The sequence below is a fragment of the Peromyscus maniculatus genome, chromosome 2 (assembly GCF_049852395.1).
Source record: "Peromyscus maniculatus bairdii isolate BWxNUB_F1_BW_parent chromosome 2, HU_Pman_BW_mat_3.1, whole genome shotgun sequence".
NCBI classification, from domain to species: domain Eukaryota; kingdom Metazoa; phylum Chordata; class Mammalia; order Rodentia; family Cricetidae; genus Peromyscus; species Peromyscus maniculatus.
The window spans coordinates 156,489,718-156,515,427 of record NC_134853.1 but is presented as its reverse complement, the minus strand read 5'-3'; the positions used below and the strand labels follow the sequence as shown (position 1 = coordinate 156,515,427).

Genomic DNA, 25,710 nt, shown 5'->3' with positions numbered 1-25,710 from the left:
CTGCCGCCTACACCCGCCTTTGCATCCCAGCCAAGAAGGCAAAGGAGCAGGCTAGGAGGTGGGCTTGGAGAAGCCTCTTCTGGGCCAGAGGCTGGGCCACCTACACACAGGAGCACGTGGTCCGAAATCCCAGGACACCTCGAGTCAGGGGGCCTGGGTAGTGCCAGGCAGAGAGTGACTGCCACAGAAGCCAGGGTGATGGGAGGTCTGGATTGGGTTCCAGACCTAGCTCAGCCACTCTACAGCAGTGGGGCCCGAGAATAGTGAGCAAAGGCAATCAATCCTGTCAAGGGAACCAGGCCACCAGCCTTTCAGCCTGGCCAGCGTCCAGTCCCAGCAGCCCCCAGTACCTCTGCCTGTTGCCCAGTGGTCCTGCTCCCACCCCCAGGGGCTTTCTCAGGAAGGCTAAATGAAGTGGCAGCCAGGGGTCAAAGGCTCTTGCTACCTAGTTCAAGCCCTCAGCTCCCAAAGTGAACTCCGGACATCGGCTTTCACAAGCCCAGACCTAAGAAGCCTTGTCCCTGGGTTTGAAGAGAAGATTAAAACATGTAAGGGCCTGGGGGCAGTGGGGTGGGCAGGAGCCGTCACTCTAAACTCCCGAGTGGCTCCCGACTGTCCTTAGAATCAAGACCCAAACCCCTCACATGACCCTCCCCAGGTGCACCTGCTCTGGCAGCTGCCAGACATCATCCTTGGCACCCCTCATGAGCAAGTGCCTTCCCAGAGGCCAGCTGCCTCACCTTGCATGCACAGCTCCCCATGGTCTGAAGCCCCTCCTGGTCCCACTCTCACTTCTGTGCTGGTGGAGACTGAGTTTTGAGTTTCGCTATGCATCCCTCAGCTGGTCTCAAACTTTGGGCAACCTTCTTGCCTCCGTTTCTTCAAGGTCAGGGTTACAGGCTTGCATCAGGAAGCCGGGGCTCCACTCACTCATTCTTCAGGCCGTAGCTTGAAGACTGAAGAATGTCATGGTCTCAAGGAGCCTCTTCAGATCCCCAGGCCAGGTTCCCCATCCCCATCCCCCCACGTCTCCATAGCAACAGGAACTGCGCTTGTCATTTCCTGCCCATAGGCTTGCCTATCAGACTGTGGCAGAGACATGTCAATCTCAGCCACACTGACCACAGCCCAGGGCCTTGTGCTGTCCCAGGCCGACTTGGTGGGTGCGTGAACTGATGATGGCCAGGTGCACACAGTCACTGCAAGTGGACGTGACAGAGCAGATATGCAAAAACAATTAGCTGATGGTCCCCCTCCTTGTAGCCACCGCCTGCTCTCCAAGCCCCCCACTCCGATAGGATGGAAGTCTCTGTAATTCTATCTTAGAAACTGCAGTCATTCCTTCCCAGAAGGCAACAGCAGCTTTCTTTACCAAAAACTGGGGCAATTCAACGAAACATGAGTAACCATCACTGCTCGGCTACTTGGCCAAGAACAAGTGTAGGGACATGAATAATCCAGTGTAACCCAGTTTCTAGGACAGGCCCGCTGCCCGGGGCAAGGTGGCCAGCACCATACAATCCGAACTCCTCACCTCCTATCTTCAGATAAGAACACTGTCCCTTGTGTTTTTAATAATTTCCGCATGTTCCCATGTCGGTACCCTCACAATGACATCCTCAAAAGCAGAGTACATCTGCCCCTCATGGGAGGGAAGGAAGCAGAGAGAGGGAGGATGCCTGACCTGAGGTCACACAGCAAACTGATGGGACATCGGGGTTCAAATTTGGGCTCTGGATCTTGTCTGCCACTCAACCTCTGTCCAGTGAAGATCTCCCTCCATTCAACAGTGGTCCCAACGCCGTCGCCCTCCCCCAGTGTGGAATGTGAAGGATTGGTTCACAGGACACCACCAGAGCAGTGTGGGAGTCCTTGCCTTCAACCCCTCTGCCTCGTTAGTCCTCATAGTACCCAGCAGGCTCGTGCCGTCTCCATACTGCTTAGCTGTGCCCCTGGACCACCTCCTTCCTATATCTGCGCCTGCCGCAGGGTGGTGTGAGGACATCTGGAGGTAGGAAGATATAAAAAGCCTCTTGGGAGTCCTCATCCCACAGCTTGGGCTGAGGGTGGGGGGCGCGCTTCCGACAGGAGGCCATTAAGAACCGTGCTGATTCTCTGCCAAGAGGTTAGGGACCTGAGTGGAGAGCTGGGAGTACCAGGGAGATCCAGCGCCAACAACAGGAAACGGCCTGTATAGGGCAAAGGAACCCCATTCGGAACCCGGGAGGCAGAGGAAAACTGGGCCCTGCTGGAGGGGTGGGATGCTGGATTTAAGACTCAGAGTGAAGTAGCCCTGAATCTCAGCCCCTCCTGGGAATGATGGCAAAGGAAGCTTTAGGGGAACCCAAGAAGGCCTGGCGTCGGTCCTCACCCCACCCACTCATGGTACATCAACACTGTGCGTCAGCGGACTACAGCCCCCCCCCCCCAGCAATCAAGGCCTCTGCTCTCTGTCTCTGCTATTTCCAAAGCCTGCCTCGTCCCCTCTCACCTGCTCCCACATACCTGAGTGGCAAACAGCCCTATTCTGGCTCTGTCCTGAGTATCCTGTGTCCTCACACCTCTGGTCCAGTATCACACAGGTTCCCCCTAACTGGAACATGCTTTCCTATTCCGATTAGATCGGCTTAATGACTCTCCATCTCTCAGCCAGAATGTAACACTTGCTGGGCATGACATAGCCACCTCCCTGAAGGACATGACACCTGGCCTGAGGATGTTTAGGGATGGGTAGAAGCCCCGTCAACACATGGTTTATGTCACTTTTTCTTCCCTTGTACAAGGTCTAGCACAGAGCAAGCATCCCGTAAGTCTCTGTTAAACAAGAAACAGGACATTCTCTTTATCACTGTCATCTTCTCCTAAACATGATAAATATGAATGGCTCTTCCAGACGAGAAAATAGGTTGGATGGTTAGCAGAACTTCCTAATTTGAGCTCAAGGTTGTAAAAGAAAGTAAACGGTATTCCAAACACTCACTTGGGTTTATCTCAGCCTGATCCCCACACCATCCCAGGAGACAGGAACCATCACCCATCTCATTGATGAGAGTGCACCATGGGCTTCTAATACAGCCCGACCAAAGTCCCTGCAGGGACGTGAAGGAGCTGGGATTAAAACCCCAATCTGTTTGGGGACAAAGTCTACAGTCTTTCCGATGGGCTGGGAGGCTTTTCCGGTGTTAGTTGGAGATGGCCCAGCCAGCTGAGAGCAGTTGTTACTCCTGCAGAGGACCCTGGGGGTCATTCCATGCACCTACACGGTGGCTCATAACTGTTACTCCAGTTCCAGGAGCTCCGACACTCTCTTCTGGCCTCAGTATGTACCGGGCACGCATGTGTTATTCTTATATACACGCAAGTCAAGCATTCATACAAATAAAACTAAATTGAAAAAAAAAATGTTACCAAGGCGGAGTGGATGGTTAGTTGGTTTGAGCCCAGGCTGCCCTTGAACTTACAATCTTCCTGTCTCAGTCTCCCAAACACTGGGACCAGCGGCATGCACCACCACACCAGACTTTCTGGTGCTTTGTATGGAGGAAAAGGCGTTCTCTTTGTGAGCAGCTCAGGCCGGGGGAGGTACAGAGAGAGGATGTGTAACCTCAAAGTCTTTCCCTCTTTTATAGCTCTCTCACATCCTCAGACTTTAAATCAAGAGCTGGTCCACAGGTGATGCATTCCCCAGCCATGAAACTATCCAAGCAGCACATTCCTGGGAGATTCTTAATGGGGGAGGTAAGTCGGGTCCAAGATGATCTCTGGCCACCTTGGGGGCAAAATTAAGTCATCAGTCTCTACAGGGACAAGTGATGTCTCGTGGGAAAGATGCCAGTGCTTAAGAGAGGAGAGTCAGAGGACAGAGGAAAGGGGTATCTAAGGGGAACGTATGTTCCTATCAGTGGAGGGAGAAAGGGCAGGGGGCAGGAGCTGGGGTACAGGGGCTGGGTTGCTGGTCCTAGAGCTGTCACGGCAGCCTTTTCAGCTCTATGTACCCCTCCATTTCTCACTGAACCCCTCAAGCTTGGAAGTGACATCATAGAGGTAGGCAAGTCTCTGAGACCAACCACAGAGAGCCCAGACAGATCTCAGGCCAGACAGGGTGCCTTGGATCCTGTGCACAGGCCAAAGAGCCAGCTCTAGAGGAGGCAATCAGAGGTCCACAGGGAGAGAAGCACACCTGGCATGTGATGGAGGCAATAACAGGCCCTGGAAAGGCAACCTGAAGCCTTGGCTCTGGGCCAGAGACAACTCACCTCCCAGAAGCTCTCAAAAGCAACTGGATTAGATGGATGTCACTCCTGAGGCTTAAGCCCCCAACGAAATCCCCTCCCTCAAGGATCCCCTTTACTCTGGTGCTTTTGCCCAAAGGAGTCAGCACTTGGCCCCTCCTCTGAGGAGATGCTGGGAACACCAGATAACTCGCAGAACCTCAGACCGTCCCCTCCTCTCTGTGCCACCCCACCCCATGAGCCACAGTAGGATCAGCAAGCAGCAGGAGAAAAGTATTCAGTCTCCCAAGATGTACAGAGCGTTCTCGAACCCCAAACCCACTTGAACTATGCACTTGAGCTCAAGGCCAGCTGAACCCTGACATCTCTGAATCGACCCGGCCTGGCTGCCCAAGGTCTCCACGCCAAACCAAGCTCAGAGACCTACACATATCCCAAACCTATCTCACCAACTGTCACCCCCCCCCCAAACCCAACGCGCCACCCTAAGTCTTCCACGCAAGGCCAGAACTAGCAGCCCAGAACCAAGGTACTCGCGGCCCGAACGACCCCCGGCTCCACGCCTGAGTACAGCGGGTCGCGGGCCGCAGCTGCAGGGGACGCCCAGCCCCCCGCGAGCCGGCCAGGATGCCACCGCCGCGCTACTGCTGGGACCGTCGGGGCTGCACGGAGTCCCGGCGGGCTGCGGGCGTACTCACCATTGCTCGCGGGCTCCGAACGACCCGGCTCTGGCTGCGCCTCCCGCTGGGGCTCCGGCTTCGGCTTCGGCTGCTGGGCGATGCGATGCGCTCTCAGCTCGCACGGCGCGGCTAGCTGCCGGGGCGGCGCGCGCTGCTCGGGCGCCTAGGCCAGGGGGCGGGGCCCTCCGCGAACCAATACCGAGGCGCGGGGGCTGCGGGCCCGGGGAGCAACAGCCAATCAGGCGCGTAGGCCGGACTCCCCCGCCCCCTTAGGCTTCTTAACCCGTGGCATGCTGGAGAACAGGAGACCCTGGCTGTCTGGGTTGCCGGCGGGTCCAGGAGCGCGCGCCCAATCCTGTAGCTTCGGATGCCGAGACTAGACCTCCCCAGGACCCGCTTCTAGGGACAGATGGAGCCGGCGACAGGTCCACCTATGCCCAGTTGGGGCTCTGGGAGTCTTGGCGACCTTTGTCTCCTGCCTGGCGCCTGCACTGAAGTATGACCCTGTTCGCTGCAGCTGCAAGTGTGTGTGTGTGCAAGAAGGGAGGGAGGGAGGGAGGGAGGAGAGGAGGAGACGGGAAAAGGGGGAAGGGATGGATTCTTGCATGCCTGTGTGTTTATGTGGAAAGACAGAGGACTATATTTGGGGATTGTTACTCGTGTGTGTGTGTGTGTGTGTGTGTGTGTGTGTGTGTGTGTGTGTGTGTACACGTGCGCGCGCAATCGAGAGAGGGGCGAAGGAAAGAGAAGTCGAACGAAGGTCCGGTAGGCGTGGGCACTTGCAGTAGAGAAACTTTCTCCTCATGCCTGCTGCGCAGGTGCGGAGGAGGAAAGAACAGGAAACTGTGTGCTGTGTGAGCTGGGCATTTGTGACCTGTTGCGCATGCATGTGGGTGTGGTAGAAAGAGGCTTTGTGCCTCTGTTGTGAAAGAGTAGGCAGTGAATCCCGTTTGGTGCACGTGTATGCGTACATACACAGTTGAGGAACATGGCAGGGATTTGCCACAACTTTGCAGATGATTCGGTTTGTGAGACAGAGAGGTCAGTGTATCCTGTGTGGTGAATGTGTGTTTTGTTTGTGTGACTTTGTTTTGTGACTTTTTTTTTAAAGACAAGTCTCAGGACTGTAAAGATGGCTCAGTGGTTAAGAGCATGTACTGCTCTTGCATAGATGGGCGTGGGGAAGAGGATAGAGCAGGGGTTGGGTTCCCAGCACCACTATCACATGGCTCACAACTGCCTGTAACTCCAGCTGTAAGGGATCTATTCTGGCATCTTCAGACACCTGCATTCACACGTTCACATAACCACACACAGACAACAAACACATACAAGTAATTAAAAAAGACCGCCGGGCGGTGGTGGCGCACGCCTTTAATCCCAGCACTCGGGAGGCAGAACCAGGTGGATCTCTGTGAGTTCGAGGCCAGCCTGGACTACCAAGTGAGTTCCAGGAAAAGGTGCAAAGCTACACAGAGAAACCCTGTCTCGAAAAACCAAAAAAAAAAAAAAAAAAAAAAAAAGACAAACAAACTGCTGTGCCATGTGATACTCGCCTTTAATTCCAGCACTTGGAAGGCAGAGGCAGATGGATCTCTGAGTTAAGGCCAGCCTGCTCTACAGAGCAAGTTCCAGGACAGGCAGGGCTACATAGAGAAACCCTGTCTCAAAAACAAAACAAAAACAACCAACAAACAAGCAAACAACCAAGCAGAGATGAGACTCACAGTACCTAGCCCAGGCTGGCCCCAAAATCCCAATCCTGCCTCTGCCTCTAGAGTGCTTGAGGTTACAGGTGTGCCCACTGTGCATCACTTATGTGACTTTTGTCGTTACCTCTATTTGTATGGTGTCAAGAAAAGAAACAATGTATAAGGAACGTGATATATATATTGAGAGACAAAGACATCCTGGAAGAATTGAGGTGGGTTTCTGAAGGATAGTTAAGAGCTGGTGAAGTAGGGGAGGAAGATCTGGGAAGTCTCACCTATCATCCACAAGGAGGCAAGGAGGAGGATTGTCTGCTCCTGGACTGTGTGTCTGCGGGAGCTTGGAGGGGTAGACACAGTGCTCCATAGCCCCTTCCACATGGCAGCACTCTGGATGTTCGCTCTGGAGGTCCAGGTGCGGAGAGGGGGTCACAGGGTATGTCCACTGACAGCAGCAGGTAGGATGAATAGGGAAGAGTGCAGGCTGGGCTGCATGTGTGTGGGCTTCCATGATGACAGGCCTAAGAGAACATATACATACCATCAGCCTCGACCTATTTCCTCCCCTTTTTGGTTTTCTACAAGACAGGTTTCTTGCAGCCCAGGCTGGCCTCAAACTCCTTGTATAGCATGAAGTGGAAGTATCCTGGGACTCCTGATCCTCCCGAGTGCAAGCGATTACAGGTGCTCACCACCATGCCCTGCTCTGCCTATGTGGTGGTGCATGCATGCTAGACAAGCACTCGACCAGCTGTTGCTATGGCTTCAGCCTGGGTTAAGCTTTTTGGCTCCTCCTCAGGCGACCTCCCGGGAGTCTCAGTGTATCACCTGGAGAGATATCATAAATCCAGAAAGACGTGAAAGCCTACCCAGTTACCCCAGCTCTGCGCTTGTCAGTACATGGCTGTGGGTGGTTCTCTCTCCTCTCTGAGCCTCAGTTTTCTCCTCTGTAAAATGGGGTTTGCCATTCCCACGTGTCTTGTTCTACCGATGAGAAAGCTCTGGGAATTTGCGTACAATGTGGATACTTTGTGGACCACTACATGTAAAACCTGAAGCCCACTTGCCTTGCTTACAAAAAAGTTCAGAGGCTGATTGTAGTACAGTACAGCCTTTCTTCTCAGCGGCAGGGGAGGCAGGGGCAGGGCAGAGGCAGGCCAGGCGGATCTGTGAGTGTGAGGCCAGCCTGGTCTACAGAGTGAGATCCAGGCCAGCCAGAACAACAAAGTAATAATACCCTGGGGAAAAGAAGAAGAAGGAGAAGGAGGAGAAGGAGGAGGAGGAGGAGGAGGAGGAGGAGGAGGAGGAGGAGGAGGAAAATGAATGTGTTGTCAGTCAGGATCACATCTGCCTTAAAGAGGGAATGATTGACAGGTGGCACTGAAGCCTCCAGTCTGCTTTGTGGTGCCAGGGCTTGGGGACACAGGGTGAATGTGTTCAGTTAATAAAGAGTCCTTTAACAATTTCCATAGCATCTATGTGCCCTTTGTTCTCCAGTACAGTCCAGCAATGAACTACAGAGGGTGTGGCCGCACAGGCCTGCAGTCCCAGCACAGAGGAGGTCGAGGCAGGAAGAGCAGGTATGCAAGGCAGCTTGAGCTGTGTGAGTCCAGGCCGGCCCGAGCTACAGGAGACCTTTATCTTTTCTCTTCTTTTCTTTTTCTTTCTTTCTTTCTTTCTTTCTTTCTTTCTTTCTTTCTTTCTTTCTTTCTTTCTTTCTGTTGTTTTATTTTGTTTTGTTTTTCGAGACAGGGTTTCTCTGTGTAGCTCTGGCTGTCCTGGAACTCACTCTGTTAACCAGGCTGGCCTTGAACCCACAGAGATCGACCTGCTCAGGAGACCTTATTTTAAAACCAAAACCAAAAAAAAAAAAGCTCAAGTCTCGTGACCACGTTTGGTTCACACATACCATAGACATCCTGGAATGCTCTATCACTGGGTCAGCAATAGCAAGATGTGGTCCCAGCTCTGTGAGGATGGTGTGGGGGAGGGGCTGGCGAGACAGCCCAGTGGGTAAAGGTGCTTGTCACCAAGCCTAATGAGTTTATCCCCAGGAAGTCGTGTGGAAGGAGAAAATATTCACAAACCATCCTGTTGTTTGATTGTGTATCTTCTAGCCCCCCCCCACCACCACCCAGCTTCCAAATAAGTCACACACAGAGGCTTATACTTAATTATAAATGCCCGGTCTTAATTTGGCTTGTTTCTTGCCAGCTTTCCTTAACTTAACTTATCCAGTCTACCTTTCACCTCTGGGCTTTTTCACATTCTCTTACTTCTGTAAATCTTACTCTTACTCCGTGGCTGGCTGTGTAGCTGGGTGGCTGGCGCCTGGAGTCCTCCTCCTTCTCTGGCTGCCTCATTCTCCTGTCTTCTCCCAGATTTCTCCTTCTATACATTCTCTCTGTCTGCCAGCCCTGCCTATTTCTCTCTCCTGCTTCGCTATTGGACATTCAGCTCTTTATTAGACCATCATGTGTTTCAGACAGGCACAGTAACACAGCTTCACAGAGTTAAACAAATGCAAAATAAACAAAAGTAACACACCTTAGAATAATATTCTACTACCTCATCCTCTGACCTCCATGTGCACACGTACCCATACCCCTAACCCTGCCGCAGTATACACATAAATACATAAAAAGGCAAAGGATAGACCACACCTTCTCTGTCTAAAGGGGCTCATGGGTGGACAGGACCTGCAGCCTGACAAAGCTGCTGGTTGGGCCGGCACCAAAGCCAAGAGCAGAGTAGAGACCTTCTCATGCCATGACCAAGGCCTGTCTGTACCACCCTGCTGCTCTGGGGAAGGCCACTTCAGGCCTGATGGAAATTGGGTGTGTCGGGGGTGGGGGTGGGGGATGTCAATGAGAAGAGCCTCTGGCACCTCTAGCCCTTACCCAGGGATCTAGAGGTCATCTCCAGAAGGCTTTCTGAGAATCCAGGAATGCCTGGCATTTGCCATGTGCTAGACACATACCAGGTGGCTGATGCTTTGTGATATTGGCCTGACAATCGACAGTTCTGAAGTGAAGAGGCCATGGTTCAGCCTGTTTCCATGTTGCTGGTGAGAGAATGTAAAAGAGGACAGCCAGTATGCCCCCACACCAGCTCATGCCTGGAGTCCAGCACTGGGGAAATGGGGGCAAGAGGATCAGAAGTTCAAGGTCGGGCCTGGAGAGATGGCTCAGCCGCGAAGAACACTGGCTGCTCTTCCAGAGGACCCAGGTTCTATTCCCAGCACTCTGGTGATGGCTCCCAACATCTGTAACTCAGGAGGTTCTGTTGCCTCTTTCTGGCCTGCATGTTGTATACAGACACACATAAAGGCAAAACACCTATAAACATACAGTAATTAAAAAAACAACAACAACAACAACTTAAATTTAGAAAAAAAAAAAGAAGTTCAAGGCCATCTCCTGCTCCAAATTCAAGGACAGTTTGGACCGTCTAGAGATATCCACAGTGTGGTCCTCGTAAGGACCCTCTGCAGACAGAACCTCTGGGGACCTCTCCTGGGCCCCAGCCTCCAGCTGCAGTGGGGTATCAGAGTTCACCAGGCCTGTGAGAAGAAGACCACAATAGCCGTCCCTTCTTCCCTGACAACTAACTGGGCAGCTGCCCTGGGCTTTTCCCGGTGGGGAGGGTAGAGGGGAGGGAGAGAGATGAGCTGCAGGGAGAGGGTGGAGGCTGCAGGGAGAGACCGAGAGGAGGGGACCGAGGGGGAGGGCTACGCCCTGACCGGAGGGGAAACAGGATGTGGATTCCGGGGCTGTGAGGTGTTGAGAGAGTGCAGGACTGGAGGGAGGAAGGAGGAGACCGAGAAAGTAGCAGGAGGTGGAGGCTGGGCCTGGAATCCCAGGACTAGGGAGGTTTTTGAGGCCAGCCTAGACCACAGAAACGGACAAAAGAGAGCAAGGCGGGTGGGGTAAGCAGGCAGGGAATTCTGGAAACTTAATTGGGGTGATGTGTGAGATTTGATTTCATAGACCCAAAAAGTTGAATAAATATTTATATTGTTTTTCAGGTGGCTGAGTTAAAGGTAAAGGCGCTTGCTGTAAAATGCTGACTGATTGAGCTGGAACCCCAGAGTCCATGGTTTGGAAGGAGAGAATTGACTTCCACCATTGTTCTCTGACTACCTCACACTCACATGGCATGTGCGTGTGCACACACAGAATAAAACCGTGATTTAAAAATGTTGGAGTGAGATGTGGTGGCGCACGCCTTTAATCCCAGCACTCGGGAGGCAGAGCCAGGCGGATCTCTGTGAGTTCGAGGCCAGCCTGGGCTACCAAGTGAGTTCCAGGAAAGGCGCAAAGCTACACAGAGAAACCCTGTCTCGAAAAACCAAAAAAAAAAAAAAAAACCACACAAAAAAAAAAAAAAAAAATGTTGGAGTGAGATGTGGTAGCATGCTCCTTTAATCCCAGCACTTGGGAGGCAGAAGCAGGTGGATCTCTGTGGGTTCAAGGTCAGACTGGTCTACATAGTTCCAAGAGAACCAAAGCTATATATATTATAGAGAGACCTTGTCTGGCATGCACACACAAAAAGTCTTTTAAAATAGGCAAAGAGACCCATCACCCTGACGGCTGAAATGTGTGTTCCCTGACTATGCACCAGGCCCTGGGTCAGGTGCTGTTCTATAGGAATCCATTTACATCTACAGTAGCTCAATAGGCATGGGTATCCCCATTTCACAGATGAAAAAACCAAGACAGGAAAGGTAAAACCACATGTCCAAGGTCACATGTGTGTGTGTGTGTGTGTGTGGCGGGGACCTAGTATAAAACAACTTGTCTATTATTTTAATCTGATAAATGTATTCTCCTATTTTTTTAAAAATATGAGCTGCTTTATATCTTATTTGTGATTGGATGGGGATATATAGGAGGCAGGCATGTGCCATCATGTGCCCACCTCAACCCCCTTCTGTATTGTCTCCATCCTCTGTATTGAGCTGGAGCTGAGTGCTGCAGGGTCATCATTTCATTGGGGGACTTGAGTTCAGTTTTCTGGAGCACCCATGGATGGGACCCTTGCTACCCTTGCAAACAGCTCAGAACCAGGAAGTAGCTGAGAAAGGTAGGCAGGGCAGGGTGCATCAAGTCAGTGGGCGAGACCGATGAGAATTAGCGGAGATGAGCGCCAGGTAATCATGGAGGGCACCAGTGTGGAAAGCCACCTTCTCTCCTGCTCTAGATTCCTGCCAACAGCAGCTCCCAGGTACAACTCCACCTGATTGAGGGACTAAGGATGTTATTCCAAGTTGCCCTAGAAACAGCCTACTAGAACCCTGTGTATATCTCCCTTTTTGCCTTGGCTGTTAGGGAGCTCTTAGAGGAGTTACCTCTTTTGGTCTCAGTAACTAATTCAGTCTATATTTGTTTGTTTGTTTCATGTAGTCCAGGCTGGCCTTGAAATCCTGAACCTCATGCCTCTACTTTCCTAGGGCTAGCATCATAGATGTATGCCACCACAACCATGTCCTTAAATGTTTATGTATTTATTTCAGGACTGGGGATTGAACCAAGGACTTTGAACATGCTAGGCAAGCACCCTATCACTGAGCTATACCTCCAGCCCTCTGGAAAGGTTTCTTTTGATTTCTCTTTTTTGTCTGTTTTGTTTTGGACAGATATCTCTAATTTCAGCTGTCCTAGAATTTGAGACCCTCCTGCTTCGACCTCTGAGTGCTAGGATTACATCATGATATAATCATGATTACAAGGGTGCCATCACTCCATATTCGATCTTCCTTTTAATTTTTAATTGTTATTTTATTATTTTAGAGGGGGTGGTTTGAGACAGAGGCTTACTATGTAACCCAGGCTGGCACAGACTCATGATGTAGATCAGGCCAGCCTTGAACTCACTGCAATCCTCCTGGTCATGTCTCCCAAATGCTGAGGTCCAGAGACACACTGCTACACTGGTGCTCAGTTTCATTGGTGGGTTGGGGACAGGGTCTCGCTGTGTAGCCTTGGCTGGCCTGGAACTCACTCTGTAGATCAGGCTGGTCTGGAACTCACAGAGATATTGCCTTTACCTGCAGAGTGCTGGGACTAAAGGTGTGTGCCACCAGGCCTAACTTGAACTTCATTTTTATTTATTTAGTGTGCATGCATGTGTGTGTGTGTTCAAGATAGGGTCATGATTCCAGGTTAACCTTTGTCTTGACTAGGGTTTCTATTGCTGTGAAGAGACCCCATGACCACAGCAACTCCTATAAAGGAAGACATTTAATTGAGCTGGTGGCTTATAATTTCAGAGGTTTAGTTCATTATCATCATGGCAGGGAGGATGATGGTGCTGGCTACATCTTGATCAGATGCAACAGGAAGTGGACTGAGGCACTGGGTGGGGCTTGGGCATTTATGAGACCTTAAAGCCCACCCCCACAGTGACATTTTTCTTCCAACAAGGTCACACCTACTCCAACAAATCCATACCTCCTAATAGTGCCGCTCCCTGTGAGCTTGTGGGGACCAATTACAGTCAAACATCCACAACCTTGCACTTCTGGTACTCCTGCTTCCATCACCTGAGCACTAGAATTCAGTGTTTGGTTTCAACCCAGGGCCTTGTGTATACTAAGCAAGCACATAGCAACATCGATACATAGCAAGTTCAAGGCCATCCTGGGCTACATGAGCACTTTTTTTTTTTTTTTTTTAATTCACAGTGTGAATGAGAGGTGGTTGAGAAATAGAGGCAGATTTTTTGGGACATAGGAATAAGTGTGGAACGGGGGCCAAGCAGGGTGGCTGGAAGGGCCAGGACAGTAAAGTCGGCTTAGCCACTTGGAGAAGGGGCAATTGGTGCTAAAGGTGTTTGCTGGGGTGCTGGGACGGGAGGAGTGAAGGAGTTGAAAAAGAGTGAGAAAGATGGGGTTGGCTGTGTCCGGAGAACCTCAGGAGTCCTCCGGCTGGCACCTGGGCGAAGCCCCTGGCATGGGAGGAAGTCCGAGGCCCCTGAAGATGGGGCAGCAGCTGAGCTGCAGGGAGGCCTGGAGAGGTTCACCCTGGACTCTCTGGGGACTGCTGTGGTTAGAGCTTTCCTGGAAAACCAGCCTCAGAGGCAAAGCAAAACCTGGCAGTTCCCGGGGCTGGGCGGGGACTGCACTGGGAGGCCACGGGCTGCTGTAGGGACGGACAGACGGACGGACGGACGGTTGCAGCCTTTGGGCTGAGGTGAGGCGCCCTTGAAACAGAACCAGGTTGCTCTGCCTGCTGAGTCCAGGGCACCGGAAAGGTCAGAGCCGCCCTGCTAAAGCTGTCCCCTCCCCCCTTGAATGTCCTTCTCTCAGCTGTCAGCTGCTTGAGTCCAAGCCATCACCGCCTCCGTGAGGCTTTCCTGGCCACTTTGATCTGTCAGGGGGCAGGTGGGGCCTTCCCCATCTCAGCTCACTCACGCCTCCCTGCGGCCGTTCATATATACTCCTACCCTACCCTGCCCAGTAGGCTTCCTCGGGTGGTTTCCTCAGCCTGACCCTAATTCTGCAGCCCATTTACAGGCCCAGCACAGTGCTCCAGAAATGTCAATCAAACTCCTCTCTTCAATGACTATTGTTTTAGACTTCATAGGACCCCCATTTAACAAAAGAAAATCCTGGGGGTCAGAGGGGTGAAGTGACCTGCCCCATGTCACACAACCAGTCTGGCAGTGTGGGATTTGAACCTGCTTCTCATTTACGACTCTTCCCCTCCACTGTGATGTATGTGTCATCCTACAGCCTGTTCCCATGGGGGTGGAGGGAGAATGTGGGTGCCCACTGCACCTGCATAAGGTGTGGGCCTTGAGTATGGAGAGAGCTACATAAAATCGGTAGGGCTCCGTCTCCTTGGATAGGAGAGGAAAGGTTGGACATTTTCAGTTTGTGATCCTGCTAGTCCCTTTTCACCATCTAGGGAGCTGTGAGAAGTGCCTGATGACTGATCCTCCCTGGTCAATTGACTCCAAATCCCTAGTGGAGAGGTCCCAAAGTGTATACAACCTCAGGGGCTTTGTGTTCATGGCTAGAGAACACGCAGCTAGCAATAGGTGGGAAGCCACTCTTCCCTGCAGGATGCAAAGAGCAGGACGCGTTGCTGTGTCGAGGTGAATTCTGGTCCCCACCTACCCCTTCCTTTGCCAAGCCTGGCGTGGACAGCCTCACTCAGCGTGGTGGTAGGTCACACAGCTGAGAAATGGCCTCATGGGCTTTCATCCAGTTCTGTTGCTAGGAGCTACAGGCCCTTGAGAGAAGGTCCTGGTCAGGTACAGGAGGAGAGTGGGCAGGCTGGTCCCCTCCCAGCCTGCACGTCTCCTAACTTCCGGGTTGGCGGCTGTCCCTGTGACCTGTGAGGTGTGCTGCGATCCCATGGCGCTCTAACCGCATGACTCACACTGTTTGGGCTGCTGCTGTCTGTGGAGACACCATGAAGTCATTGTGCCCCGGCCACCTCCTAGCCCAACACGTGCCCGGGCACCTCCACTACCCACTGAGGTCCAGGCTCCTGTTGTGGCAGGCCAGAAAAGACATGTAGTCAGTGAGTATGGCATCATGGGTTGGGGTGGGGTAAAAACAACTCCGTGGGAGACAGATGCCGGTCACTGACAGACCTCATGTCCAACACCTGCCCCTCACTTGTGTGTGGTCTAGGGCCAAGCTCCAGCTTTCTGTGAGCTCTACAGATGGTGTGGGAAAGGGTGCACAGCCAAGTGTGGTGGCTCATGCCTGCATTTTAGGGCCTGAGAGGCAGAATGCTTACTTTATTCCAAAGCTCTGATGGTGGACATTCCATCTCTAAGGCTTCTGTGGTAGGTACTTTTGGTTAACGGCTTAGGGACGGGATGATTCGTTTCAACTCATGGTCCTCCGGTTCCCTTTCCTTCAGGCCTATGGCAAAGCAGGACAGTGTGGTGAAGGAAGCTGCTTAACTCATGGCGGCCAGGAAGCAGAGAGGGAGGGAGGGGCTGGGGACGGATGGACACTTAAGGGCACATCCTCAGCCGCGCACTTTCTTCACCAAGGCCCTACCTCCTTGTTTCTACCACCCTTCTGATGGTGCCATCAGATGACAGACGGATCTGCTGATTGGGCCAGAGCCATTGGGATCCAATCATTTCCCCCACAGCTTCACCTCTGAACCTTGCACTGGAGTCCAAGCCTTCCACATATGTGTTTGGGAGAGCATTTCATATCCAGATCATATCAGGCTCGCCCTTACTAAAAGATGTTTCAATAAAGCGCCCTCTGGAAAGACAAGGAAGCTAAGCCTGAGTGAGATGGGCCACATGAGCCTTATTGATAAAACCTGTTAGGGACTGTCCACACTGCATCGCCTGTATGACAAGCCCTTCTTGGGCTTTAGCACCTGGACAAAGGGCATTTCCCAAATGAAAAGGCCTTTTGTCCTTTGATTGTGGGTTCAGAGACAGTTCGTCACATTTTCCCTGCTGTCTTGCCTAAGAAGGTGCTCAGAGCAGATTTCAGCTGACTATACACTTCCGGAGACCAGAGATGGGGCTGCCAACCTCCAACCCAGAGAGCCATCTTGCCAAACTTTAGGGTGGGTGAAATGAAATGGAGATGAGATAACTTCCTTGGCTTAGAATGCTTCATAAAATATTTTTTTCCGAGGGCTAGAGAATTGGCTCAGCGGTCAACAGCACTTCCTGCTCTTTCAGAGGCCCTGGATTTGGTTTCTAGCACCCACACAGGGAGCTCACAATGGCCTGTAACTCCAGACATGGGGAATCCAATGCCCTCTGCTGGCCTTCACGGGCACTACAGTCACGTGGTGCACACAAGTAGGCCTACACACATACAAATACATTTTTAGAAAATATTTTTCGGTGATCTTTGTTTCCTAATAGTAGTTTATTGTGAATGCTGTAAATGTTACTTTGTTACTTGATGGTGTGCAAATTGTGAGAGAAGGATAATGAAAGTGGATTTCAATTGGAGGTGGGCCGGGCTGGGGTCAGGGATGCATCATGGACAAGCAAGGCTGGAAAAGAAGTTAATACATGGCAGACACTGTGACAAAACCATTGAGGACAGAGGAATAGGCTAGCTAGAGTGTGGCCCAAGAGACCAAAGAAGGGCAAGACAGGTAAGCACATGAGTGTAGGCAGAAGTTTCTCTCCCACCTGCCTGTTCCCAATACCCAGCAGCCACTTCCCAAATGATTGACTCCGAGGCTTAATATTACTTACAAATGCTCAGCCAGAGCCGGGCGGTGGTGGCACACGCCTTTAATCCCAGCACTCGGGAGGCAGAGCCAGGCGGATCTCTGTGAGTTTGAGGCCAGCTACACAGAGAAACCCTGTCTTGAAACAACCCCCCCACCCCCCGCAAAAAAAAAACAAATGCTCAGCCAGTAGCTCAGGCTTATTACTAACTTGCTCTTACACTTAAACTAACCCACAGTTCTTATCTATGTTTAGCCACGTGGCTTGGTACATTTTCTCAGTGAGGCATTCTCATCTTGCTTCCTCTGCATCTGGCTGGTGACTCCTGACTCTGCCCTCCCTCTTCCCAGCGTTCTCTTTTCCCCCAGCATTCTTAGTTTGGTTGCTCTGCATCCACTTCCTGCCTGGCTACTGGTCAGTTAGCATTTTTTTAAACCAATTTGAGTGACAAATCTTTACAGCATACAAGAGAATTATTCCACAACATGTAAGGGCAGATGATATTCCAAGATATAATTCTAAAAGGAGGTAAACAGACTGGATTTGAACCCAGGCCCTCCTACCAGGTAGGGAAAGGAGCAGTTGGCTCAAATTCTCAGGGCAACTGGTCTTCAAAATATCTATAAATACATTGACAGGGTCTTGCTTTGTAGCCAAGGCTAGCCCCAAACCCTGTTCTTCCTGACTCTCTCGAGACACATGCTTGCAAGCCTAGCACTTTCAAGATAGAGACAGGTGGGAGCAATCCAAGGTCAGCTTCAACTACACAGTGAGTCTGAGGCCAGCTTGAGCTACATGAGACCCTGTTGATGGTTGGCACACATTGTCAGTTTGACAGGACCTAGACTTGCCTGGGAAATGGGTCTCTGAGCTTGTCTGCAAGGCTCATAGTGATTATGTTCATCAATGTGGTAGGATCCATCCTAACTGTGGGCAGCACCCTTCTCTTACAGGGGATCCTGGACTGTGAAAATGGAGAAAGTGAGTGAGCAGCAGCAAGTGCTCATCCTTCCAGGTTCCTGATTGTGGGTGTGATGTGACCAGCCACTTCACATTCCTGCTGCCTTGACGACCCCACCACGAACTGTACCTTGAACTTTGAGCTAAAATAAATCCTCCCCTCATCCTCAGGCTGTTGTTCTCAGGGTGTCTTATCACAGCTGCAAGAGAAAAAACAAAGATAATTTGTCTCACAAAACAACGTGCGTGCGTGCGTGCGTGTGCGTGTATGTATGTGTGTGTGCATATTTGTGTGAGTGTATGTGGTGTGTGTACGTGTATATGTGTGTGAGAGTGTGTGTAAGTGTATGTGTGAGTATAATATGCATATATGTGTGTGTGTGAGTATGAGTGTGTGTGCATACATACTTATAGATACCAAATATCCCCTCATAGAGTAGATAGGCACTAGTTTTGTTATTACAGTTGTGTTGAGAATGTTTTGGCAGAGCCGTTAGGGCCATGGTAAATATTCCAATGTGGTGTATTTACTGAAGTTGGAAAACACTCGTGAGCCCTACAGCTGAGCCATCCACACTGTGTGTTCACCCCAGAGAAGCACATCCTGCAGATATGCTGGAGACTCATAGCAGAAAGCTCAGCTCCTGACGCACAGTCACTGGGAGTGGTTTGCACGCCCCTCATCAGAGGGACGGGTGAAAACGGTCTATTTGTCACATGGAATTGTGAGTGGCAGCTATATGAACAGACTTGGGTGACATGGGTCAACTCTAGAGCACCATGCCACCCCTTAAAAGCAAGGTGACAGGGTGCACATAGTAGGACAGCATCATTTAAACCTGAACAGCGCTCAGAGGCAGAGGCAGGTGGATCTCTGAGATCCAGGCTAGCCTGCTCTACATAGGGAGTTCCAAGACAGCCAGGGCTACACAGAAAAATCCTGTATCAAGAAACCATAAAAGCAAACAAACAAAAACTTGAATGGAGCTTAGCATAGAAATGATGTAAGTGAGAAGTCCCTAGCCGGGCAGCCGTGGCGCATGCCTTTAATCCCAGTGCTTGGGAGGCAGAGGCAGGTGGATCTCTGTGAGTTCGAGGCCAGCCTGGTCTACAGAGAAGTCCCTAACTGAACCGGAGAACTCTGGGGAGGAGTGGGTGTGGGGATTGCAAGGGGCTACGCAGGGGCTTCAACCATTTGACAGTTTTAATTTTAAAAGGAAAGAGATACTGGGTGTGGTAGCATATATTTGTACCCTCAGCACTCAGTAGGGGCAGAAGAATCAGAAGTTCAAAGTCAGCTTTGGATAAATGAGACTAAAAAAGCTAGACTCTAGGGAAAAAAAAGGAGTTGAAGGAAATCTGCTAAAATGTGAGGCTGTGTGGACCCTCATCTGTACATGTGTATACTAATAGTCTCTATGGTCTTGTTTGCTTACAATGGTTCATTACATTTCGTGTGTGTGTGTGTGTGTGTGTGTGTGTGTGTGTGTGTGTGTGTGTACACATATATATACATACACTTGTATGTGTGTGAGTGTGTATATATATATATATATATGCATGGAGGCAGCCACACTCAATAACTAATCAGTTGATCATGACTGTTTCTGAATGACAAGATCACTTGTTATCTTTTAAAATTAATACATATCAGGCTGGAGAGATGGCTCAGCCATCAAAGGCTAGGCTCACAACCAAAAATTAATATATACTAGTTATCCGTAACAGGTTCTATCATGACATTCGCATACCCATATATGATGCATTCGATCCTAGTCTCCTCCTTCCCATGACTCTCACTGCTCCCTCACCTGCTCCTGCTGGTTCCCTTCTGTCTTGGTCACTGTTCTATTGTTGTGGAGAGAGACTGTGACCAAAGCAGCTTGTAAAAGAAAACATTTAACTGGTCGCTTGCTTCCAGTTTCAGAAGGTGAGTCCATGGCAGTCATGGCAGGGAGAATGCCAGCAGGCAGGCAAGCATGGCACTGGAGCAGTAGCTGAGAGCTCACATCCTGATCTGAAAATTGGAGAGAGAGAGAGAGAGAGAGAGAGAGAGAGAGAGAGAGAGAGAGAGAGAGAGTAGCAATAGTGAACATACCCTGGGTGGACCCAGCAGTGGGGCAAAGGCCTGGCAGTGCAGGAGCCTCCAGAATGTTGGTACAAGACAGAGAAGCAAGGGGAAGACAGCCCACCAGAAAGGGAGCCTGGGCAACATTGGACTGTGAGTACCAGGCCAGAGAGCTGCACTTGACCCTGAAAGCCACAGAGCCTCACACTGGTTCGGGTCTCTGGGGAACCCTGTGCATGTTCCTAGGAAGAGGCTTCCACTGGGATTTCAGAATGCAGACCTTTCCCTTTAGTTAGAGCTAGCAAGAATCCCAGGCAGATTCTGCTTCTTCAGAATGGCCTGGCCCAGCGCTGCCTATCCCAAGTCAATGCCCGGGGACCTTGTCCACTGTTAGAGCTGTTTGGGGTGGATAACGAAATCAAGAAGCTGGACTCAGCATGGCTGTCTTCTTCAGTGTCCTGAGCTCAGCTCTGGGGCCTGGGAGAAGTCCAAGGGCCCGGAGGATGCTTCCAACTTGACCTAAGAATTTTAATGATGCTAAAGTAACCACAGCCACCAAAACTACACACTCCCAACCTGTGAACGGAGATAATTTCAATTGCAAATTATAAAACTAGATTACTTTATTAAAAAAAATCACTTTGGGGAGTGCGTCTGTTTGAATACATTGGATAAGAGAATGGCCCCCAGAGGCTGGCACCCCAAAGGCTGGGAGTGTGGCTCAGTGGTAGAACAAGAGCCCAGTGAAACATGGGGGAGGCCTTGGGCTCCTTCCTACGGACAGCAAAAACAGAGCAGACTAAATAGGAGAGGATGGATATGTGGTGTGTACAGTTCAGAGAGGACAGACAGACATGTGCAGCCGGGAGGTCACAGGGCAAGCCCATGTGCTCACTCAACAAGGCAAGGTAAACTGAGCCATCCCCAAAGGGAGAGCAGAAACATCACAGTGTCTCAGAGGCAGAGCAGCAAGGTCAGAAGTCCAAAGTGGTCCTTGGCTAGATAGGGACTTCAAAGCCATCCTGGGCTACATAAAACCCTGTTTCAAGAAACAATAACGCAGTCAGGCGATGGTGGCACACGCCTTTAAAAAATCCCAGCACTCAGGTGGCAGAGGCAGGCAGATCTCTGAGTTTGAGGCCAGCTTGGTCTACAGCGTGAGTTCCAGGATAGCCAGGACTGTTTCATAGAGAATCGCAGAGAAATCCTGTCTCAAAAAACCAAAAAAAAAAAAAAAAAAAAATCCTTTCCCTGCCGGGGACTTGTGTCTACCCCTTCTCAGAAGGTCTCAATGATAAACCAAAGCTTGAATCCACCAGAGCTCCCACTGGGGGACCAATGAGTCCATTTGGCTTGCTTATAGAGCATGATGAGGGGTTACTGGCAGAAGTGTGGGTGACCCTAAACAGCCACACTGGAAAGTCTGCACCCAGCACGATGATGTGCCACCATGGCTGTGCAGACAGAGCCCCTTATCCCCCAGCCTTCCCCAACTATATATTCTAGCTCCTTCCTGAGACCTGAAGGTCATGTGCAATCAGGACAGACTGTCATGCAATTGGTTGGAAGGAGCGACTGGATATTCAGGGACCACCCACACCAACGAGCTTAGCTGTGATGATCTGCTGTGAGCAGGCATGGCTGAACTCAAAATGGTGGCTGTTGGGCCCGGAGGACTGTGCTGTCCAATAACTCAGACATGGTGTTTGTGCGGATGCAGCTTTCCAGCCCCTCTGGGTGAACACTGAAGAGTTCAGCTGCTGGACTATGTGTGATGAGTGCCCCGAGTGCTTTGAGAAACTGACACTGTCTTCTGAAAGGGCTGCCCTATTCCTGTTCCCACCGGCCTCCTCCAGCAAGCGTTCCTGGTGCTTGTCAGCATCCGATGACATCAGCATCCCATGGGTTGTTCTCAAAGGTGTGGGAGGAGGGAGATTTTCAAAATGCAAGCATCCTGCTGTCAGAATTGAGTGGCTTCATGCCAAGCTCAGAATGGAAGTCAAATTCCTTGTGGCAGCCTTCAAAGGCTGGTGGGATCCTCACCTCTGTCACCTCTGCCACCTTCTCATCTCTTCTCTCTGCTCCTGAGTACCAGCTATCTCCCCATTCCTAGGAATTGCCAAACTCATGGGCCTCAGGGCCTTTGCACATGCTGTGCCCAGGCCTGCCTGACATCTTCCTCCAGCATGAAGCAAGGTGTTCTTCCTTAGCTGCTGAGTCCCAGGAATGCCACCTTCCCAAGGGGCTTTGCCTCCTACACACACATACCACACAGCAGCCCCGCTGTACCAGGCTCTTTCTTTTTGTCCACCGACCAGCTCCCAAATCAAGTCATGGAGACTTACTAGTTATGAATTCTCGGCCTAGCTTAGGCACCTTTCTGGCTAGGTCTTTTAACTTAAGTTAACCTGTTTCTCTTTATTTACCTTGGCCTCGGGGCTTCTTACCTTTCTTCCTTCTGTATGTCCCACTTTCACTGCTTCTCATGTCTGGCTGACCCCAGCTGCGTCCCCCTCTTTTCCTCATTCTCTCCTCCTCCCTTCTCTTCTCTTCTCTCCTAGATTTTTCCTTCTATGTATCCTCTCTGCCTGTCAGCCTGATCAGCCCTGTCTATCCTTTCTCTGCCTAGTTATTGGCCAGCTCTCTTTTTTTGGTTTTTTGAGACAGGGTTTCTCTGTGTAGTTTTGGTGCCTGTCCTGGATCTCGCTCTGTAGACCAGGCTGGCCTCGAACTCACAGAGATCTGCCTGGTTCTGCCTCCTGAGTGCTGGGATTAAAGGTGTGCCACCACCGCCTGGACATTCAGCTCTTTATTAGACCAATCAGGTGCCTTAGACAGGCAAGGTAAAACAAATGTAACTCACCTTTAGATAATTAAACACACATCCTTACATCATTAAACAAATGCAGTATAAATAAATGTAACATACCTTTACACGGTTAAAGTAATATTCTGCAGCATAAACAAATGTAACACATCTTTGCCTAGTTAAAATAATATTCCACAACACCCGCCCTTTTCTATTACACCGTCAAAGCCTTCATAGTTTAGGACATTGCTTACTACTTCCTGGATCCATCTTGTGAGTTATCCTTTGCTCCTTTAGTGTCTAAATCTATGCAGATCTGTCCTCAAAGGTAGGTAGCATCCAAGTTCCATCTGCAACTAAATCTCCAGCCCTTCAAATAGAGTTTGGCACCCAGAAGGAAGTCAGTAAAAGTTTATTGCATGGACCATGGATTCCATTTCCCACCCACTGGAATGGCTAGAACCCAAAGTAAGGCTGTGGAGAGCGGAGAGTTTTGATACATTGGCAGTAAAATGTCCCTTCCCTAGGAAGGTAAACAAGGAGCCTCTGTGTGAGCAGCTGTCTGTGCCTCAGGGACACACCCAGAAGAAAGGGAAACCCACGTCCATGCAAAAATGTCTCCATGTTCACAGCAGCGCTACTGTGCTGTATGCAAATGTCCCTCGGCTGACAGACATGAAGAAAACATGGCTGTGAGGAGCATCACACACACTCACTTTATGACCTCACCTGTGTGAAATGTCCAGGGTCGGGAAGTTGGAAAAGGCAGATGATAGATTAGTAGTTGCCAGGGGGGAGGGGAGGGGGGAGATGGATGACGGAGGACCACTGATGAGAAACCCAGGAGCCCTGCAGAGGGGCTGGGGAAGAGGAAGGATGAAGAGATGCTCTGGAATTAGTGGTAATCCTTCTGTGACCTTGTGATGGTGCTAAGAACCAGGGGATTGGTTCACTGAGGGTGAAAATGTCCAATTTGTGGTATGTAGATGATGTCTGTAATCTTTGAAAGGCATACACACACACATCCATAACAGTCTTATTTACAACCACCCCCAGATGGAAAGAACCAGCTGTCCATCCTGGTTAATAGATGGTCTGTCCATCAAATGGAATATTCCTCAGCAATGAAAAGACATGAGGTAGTGACCCAAGTCGCAACATGGACAGCCCTTGAAACGGTCTATGAAGTGAAATACCCCAAATGAGCACCTGCTTCTAGAGCAGTGGTTCTCAACCTGGGGATTGTGACCCCTTTAGCAAACCTCTGTCTCCAAAATATTTACATTACGTGCATAACAGTAGCAGAACTACAGTTATGAAGTGGTAACGAAAATAATGTTATGGTCGGGGGTCACGACAGCATGAAGACCTGTGTTAAGGGGTCGCAGCATTAGGGAGGCTGAGAACCACTGCTCTAGAGTGAATTTATATAAGATGTGGTCAGCAAAATGGCTCAGCAAGCTGCGAAGCTTGCCAACCTGAGTTTGGTTCCTGGGACCCACACGGTGGAAGGGGAAGTGACTCTCTCAAGCTCTTCTCTGACTGGCACACGCGTGTTGTGTGGCACGTGAGGGGCCCCTGGTAAATAAAAATGTAATAAAAAAGTCTAATTGTCTCTATAGAGATGGGGTGGCCTGGGGCTGAAGAGGGAGAACGGAGAGCGGGTAGAGGCCTGGGAGCGGCTAAGGGGCCCGAAGAGCCTCCAGGAAGAAGGTTCTGGAACTCAGTTACGGCAGTGGCACCACAAGCACACTAGACCATTGTGTTGCTTGCTTTAAATTACAGGTGGATCCAGACGTGGTGATGCATGTCTCTAATCTCGTCACTTTGAGGCGGAGGCAGAAGCCTCTGGCGTTATCTTTTACTACATGGTTTGCGGCCAGTCTGGGCTAAATGAAACCTTGTCTCAAGCCCTCCTGTTTAAACAAATAAAACTCTGAAGTTGATTGAATGAATGAGAAGAGGGACAAAGTCAGGATTTTTTTTCCCTCAGGTCTGAGCAGAATTGGCTCCTTAAGATATCCAGGTCCCAGAGGGGCTCAGGCCTTTAATCCCAGCACTCAGGAGGCAGAGGCAGGAAGATCTCTGTGAGTTCAAGCCTGGCCTATACGGCATGCTCCAGGCCAGTCTACATAACGAGGTCCTGTCTCAAAAAACAAACTAACAAGCAAACGAGATGCCCGAGTTGAGGAGCCATGGTCACCTTTTGGTCTCTTCTTCCCAGCCTCCACTGTTCTCCCCTCTGAGGTCTGAGTCCAGCACAAACCCACACTGGCTGCAGGAGGCGGCTGGTGTGGACCGTGGCTGCCCTCTGGTGGCGATCTGAAGTGCGATCCTGGGAATGGCTTGAGGGGAGGAGCGTGGCAATGGCATTAGAGAGCTGAGGAGACTCAGGGGAGATGGAAAAACTTCTAAATATCCGGTGGAAAGTGACAGAACCGAAACTGGACATCAGAACACACTCCTCTGGCGCCTCTCCACCCAAACGCACATACGACAGACAGACAGACAGACAGACAGACAGACATGCTCGCACGCATGCACACATGCATGTGCACACACACATAGTGGTGAAAGAGAAAAAATCTTTGGGGCTGGGGAGATAGTTGAGTCAGTAAAGTAATTAATTGCCTTGTAAGCATGAGGAACTGAGTTTGATCCCAAAAGTCCACATTAAAAAAAAAAATCCAGGGCTAAATAGAGATATCCTGTCTCAAAAATTAAGAGAAGGAGCCGGGCGGTGGTGGCGCACGCCTTTAATCCCAGCACTCGGGAGGCAGAGCCAGGTGGATCTCTGTGAGTTCGAGGCCAGCCTGGGCTACCAAGTGAGCTCCAGGAAAGGCGCAAAGCTACACAGAGAAACCCTGTCTCGAAAAACCAAAAAAAAAAAAAAAAAAAAATTAAGAGAAGGAAGGAAGAAAAGGCAGAGCATGGAGGTCCACCCTTGTAATCCCAGAGACAGGCAGGTCCCTGGTGCTCCCTGACACCCAGCCCAGCCTGCTTGATGAGGTCCAGGCTAAGTGAGAGACCCTGGAGAGAGAGAGAGAGAGAGAGAGAGAGAGAGAGAGAG

The 25,710-nt window shown here is 50.6% G+C and overlaps 1 protein-coding gene and 1 long non-coding RNA gene across 3 annotated transcripts in view; one reads left to right on the top strand and one right to left on the bottom strand.

Annotated features, from left to right (window-relative positions):
• Positions 1 to 5,212, bottom strand: part of Ece1 (endothelin converting enzyme 1) — a 102,104-nt gene extending 96,892 nt beyond the window's left edge. The window contains exon 1 of the mRNA XM_006980869.4: positions 4,931 to 5,212. Coding sequence (XP_006980931.1) covers positions 4,931 to 4,933 — 3 coding nt within the window. The 5' untranslated portion in view covers positions 4,934 to 5,212. The remainder of the gene's footprint in view (positions 1 to 4,930) is intronic.
• A 60-nt stretch (positions 5,213 to 5,272) lies between these two features.
• LOC121827425 (uncharacterized) lies at positions 5,273 to 10,820 on the top strand. Of its 2 annotated transcripts, none has more exons than XR_006069713.2 (2): positions 5,273 to 5,408; positions 10,649 to 10,820. It is a non-coding gene; the product is annotated as an uncharacterized LOC121827425 (long non-coding RNA). The 2 variants fall into 2 exon arrangements; XR_013049404.1 differs by having other exon boundaries at positions 5,303 to 5,435.
• The last annotated feature ends 14,890 nt before the right edge of the window (positions 10,821 to 25,710 follow it).